This window comes from Triticum dicoccoides, unplaced genomic scaffold (genome assembly GCF_002162155.2).
Source record: "Triticum dicoccoides isolate Atlit2015 ecotype Zavitan unplaced genomic scaffold, WEW_v2.0 scaffold179226, whole genome shotgun sequence".
Lineage (NCBI taxonomy): Eukaryota > Viridiplantae > Streptophyta > Magnoliopsida > Poales > Poaceae > Triticum > Triticum dicoccoides.
In genome coordinates, this window is record NW_021225211.1 from 1 (window position 1) to 2,558 (window position 2,558).

The window sequence follows — 2,558 nt, forward strand, 5'->3', positions numbered from 1 at the left end:
TCGAGGTGCTTGCTGCTCCTGGCTATCTTCCTTTTGACGCAGCCAACGGGGCAGAGCAGCGAGGAAGGGCCGGCAGTTCCGGCGCTGATGGTGTTCGGCGACTCGCTGGTGGATGTAGGCAACAACAACTACATCTTCACCATCGCAAAAGCCAACTTCCCTCCCTATGGCAGGGACTTCAAAGACCATGTCGCCACAGGAAGGTTCTGCAACGGCAAGCTGCTTATCGATTTCATAGGTTTGCCCGAGACTATCTTGTCACACAGCTGTGACTTCACGATGTATATCTTGCGTTTACAATGTGATTTGTGTGTTGGTTGCAGCTGAAAAGGTTGGGTTCGATGGCTCTCCGCCAGCATATCTCAGCCCAGAAGCATCAGGACAGAACCTTCTTCTTGGAGCTAACTTTGCGTCTGCTGCATCTGGCTACAATGGCCATGGGACTCTGATTGTAAGTATCATCGATGAGTGTCCATTCTTGCAAATATATGTATCACTTTATTATTATAATAATAGCTTACTGCAGAGAGCCATCTCTGTCTCTCAACAATTGAAGTACTTCAAAGACTACCAAGCTAAGCTGGCGGTGGTGGCTGGGAGCAGCCATGCTCGCTCCATCATTCGGGGCTCACTCTACATCATCTGCGCCGGTTCATGTGACTTTGTCTACAACTATTACATCAACCCTTTCCTCGACATGAACCAAACCGCTGAACAATTCTCAGACCGCCTCGTCAGGATGTTCAACAACAGTGTGACGGTAATCTATAAACGCCAAACCTAAGCTCTTCTATAGCTTGATCAACAAAGGATATATAGATGGTTAAAATCATGTACCTTCTTCTCAATCTTGAATTGATTTTAGCAACTTTACGACATGGGAGCCCGACGCATCGGCGTGTTCTCCCTGCCACCCTTTGGTTGTTTTCCCATGGCGATCACGTTGTATGGTCATGGGAGGAGCGGATGTGTGGCTAGGCTCAACAACGACGCCCAGTATTACAACATGAAGTTGAAAGCTGCTGTTGACTCACTATCAAAGAAGTACCATGATCTCAAGATTGTGGTTCTCGACATGTATACACCTTTCTACAACCTCGCTACCTCTCCTGTATCGCGAGGTAGGATATAAAATCTACTACCCCTGTACACTAATATATGAAGTTTTTGCAGTTTACAAAAATGTCTTACATTAGTTTACACAGGGAGTACTTATTTATGATCGGAATGATGCATGGCATACATTTTTTTTGTCTTCTAACCACATCTGGCTTATGTACGGGTTTCACGCTGTAGGGTTCACCGAGGCGAAGCGGGCCTGCTGTGGCACAGGGACGGTGGAGGCGTCAATCCTTTGCAACCCCCTGTTACCTGGGACTTGTCCGAGCGCACATACATATGTGTTCTGGGACGTTTGGCATCTGTCAGAGGCAGCAAACAAAGTTATTGTGGACTCTCTCGTAGATGAAATCAACAACCTGGTTGCATAAACCCACTAGATTGTACAGTAGACATGCAGGCTTGATGCTACATTGCTTCAAGTATCCAGAAAGAAAATAATAGCGGTGGACTATGATGTGAAAAGGGCATCAACATTCACCTTGCATACCATGTCAAGAGGTTGTGGTTTAATTAAGCATCCATTTTTTTACTATGAAAAGCAAAACCAGAAGGCCTGAGTGCCACCTAAGAGCGGAAACACTTTGGGCACAAGTTTTCCCTCGAACAGATCAAAAGCCAAAATTTGGGGTGTACGAGGGGAGACAAGTATCTCTATGCCAAAGTTACACAACAAGAATAGATTGATACTATGGATGCTGGCAATATTTTTGTACTTTCGAATTAAATAACAACGGCAAGGTAACAATATGTAAAAGTGACTAAAATGAGGAGGTTGTGATAGTTGAAAACAACGCATAGGGTTCATAGGTTTACTAGTATCAAGTCTCAGCATTCATAACTTAATTAAAATACATGATGTGTAATCTCACAAAGTTCCTCTTTATTGGATCAAACCCGACTGAGATCTCGTAGGTGTGTAAAGTTCCACACCTCAAAGTTGTCTTTCTGATCTTAATCTATTGAGCCACTTCAGTCAACCTAAGAAATTATGATTAAAAAACCCTCAGGTATTATACTAAACACCATTATAGGATCTTTATCTTTCTAATCTTCATCCATATAGTTACCCAATGTCATCGCAGGTGTATCCCAAAATTATGCTGGATATTAATTCTCAAAGTTTAACATAACATGAAAAGAATTTAATACATAAAGAAACTCATCACAAGAGGTACAACATATAATTCAACTAATCATCAATTCCAAGATCACAATCATGGTGGTAATTCATATGATTAACAAAGAGAGATACATGGCACATAGCGACTACCACAAATCCTCAGCCTCGAATATGGAATACTCCTGCATCATCATGGGAGCAGCAAGGGTCGATAAATAGGTCAAAAACAAAAATTAACTCCTGCTGGAGGTGGAAATTATCGCTGGAGCTATCTGCATCAACCTCGCTGCCACGATGACCATGTATGAGTAGTTCT

General features: G+C 42.9%; 1 protein-coding gene across 1 annotated transcript; it reads left to right on the top strand.

Moving 5' to 3' along the window:
• Positions 1-6: 6 nt before the first annotated feature.
• LOC119344677 (GDSL esterase/lipase APG-like) lies at positions 7-1,654 on the top strand (the record flags this gene model as incomplete). Its single annotated transcript, XM_037615049.1, has 5 exons — positions 7-238; positions 324-451; positions 527-760; positions 866-1,121; positions 1,297-1,654. Coding segments are annotated over 5 exons (1,044 nt in total), but the record flags the coding sequence as incomplete, so codon positions are not given.
• Between the last annotated feature and the right edge of the window lie 904 nt (positions 1,655-2,558).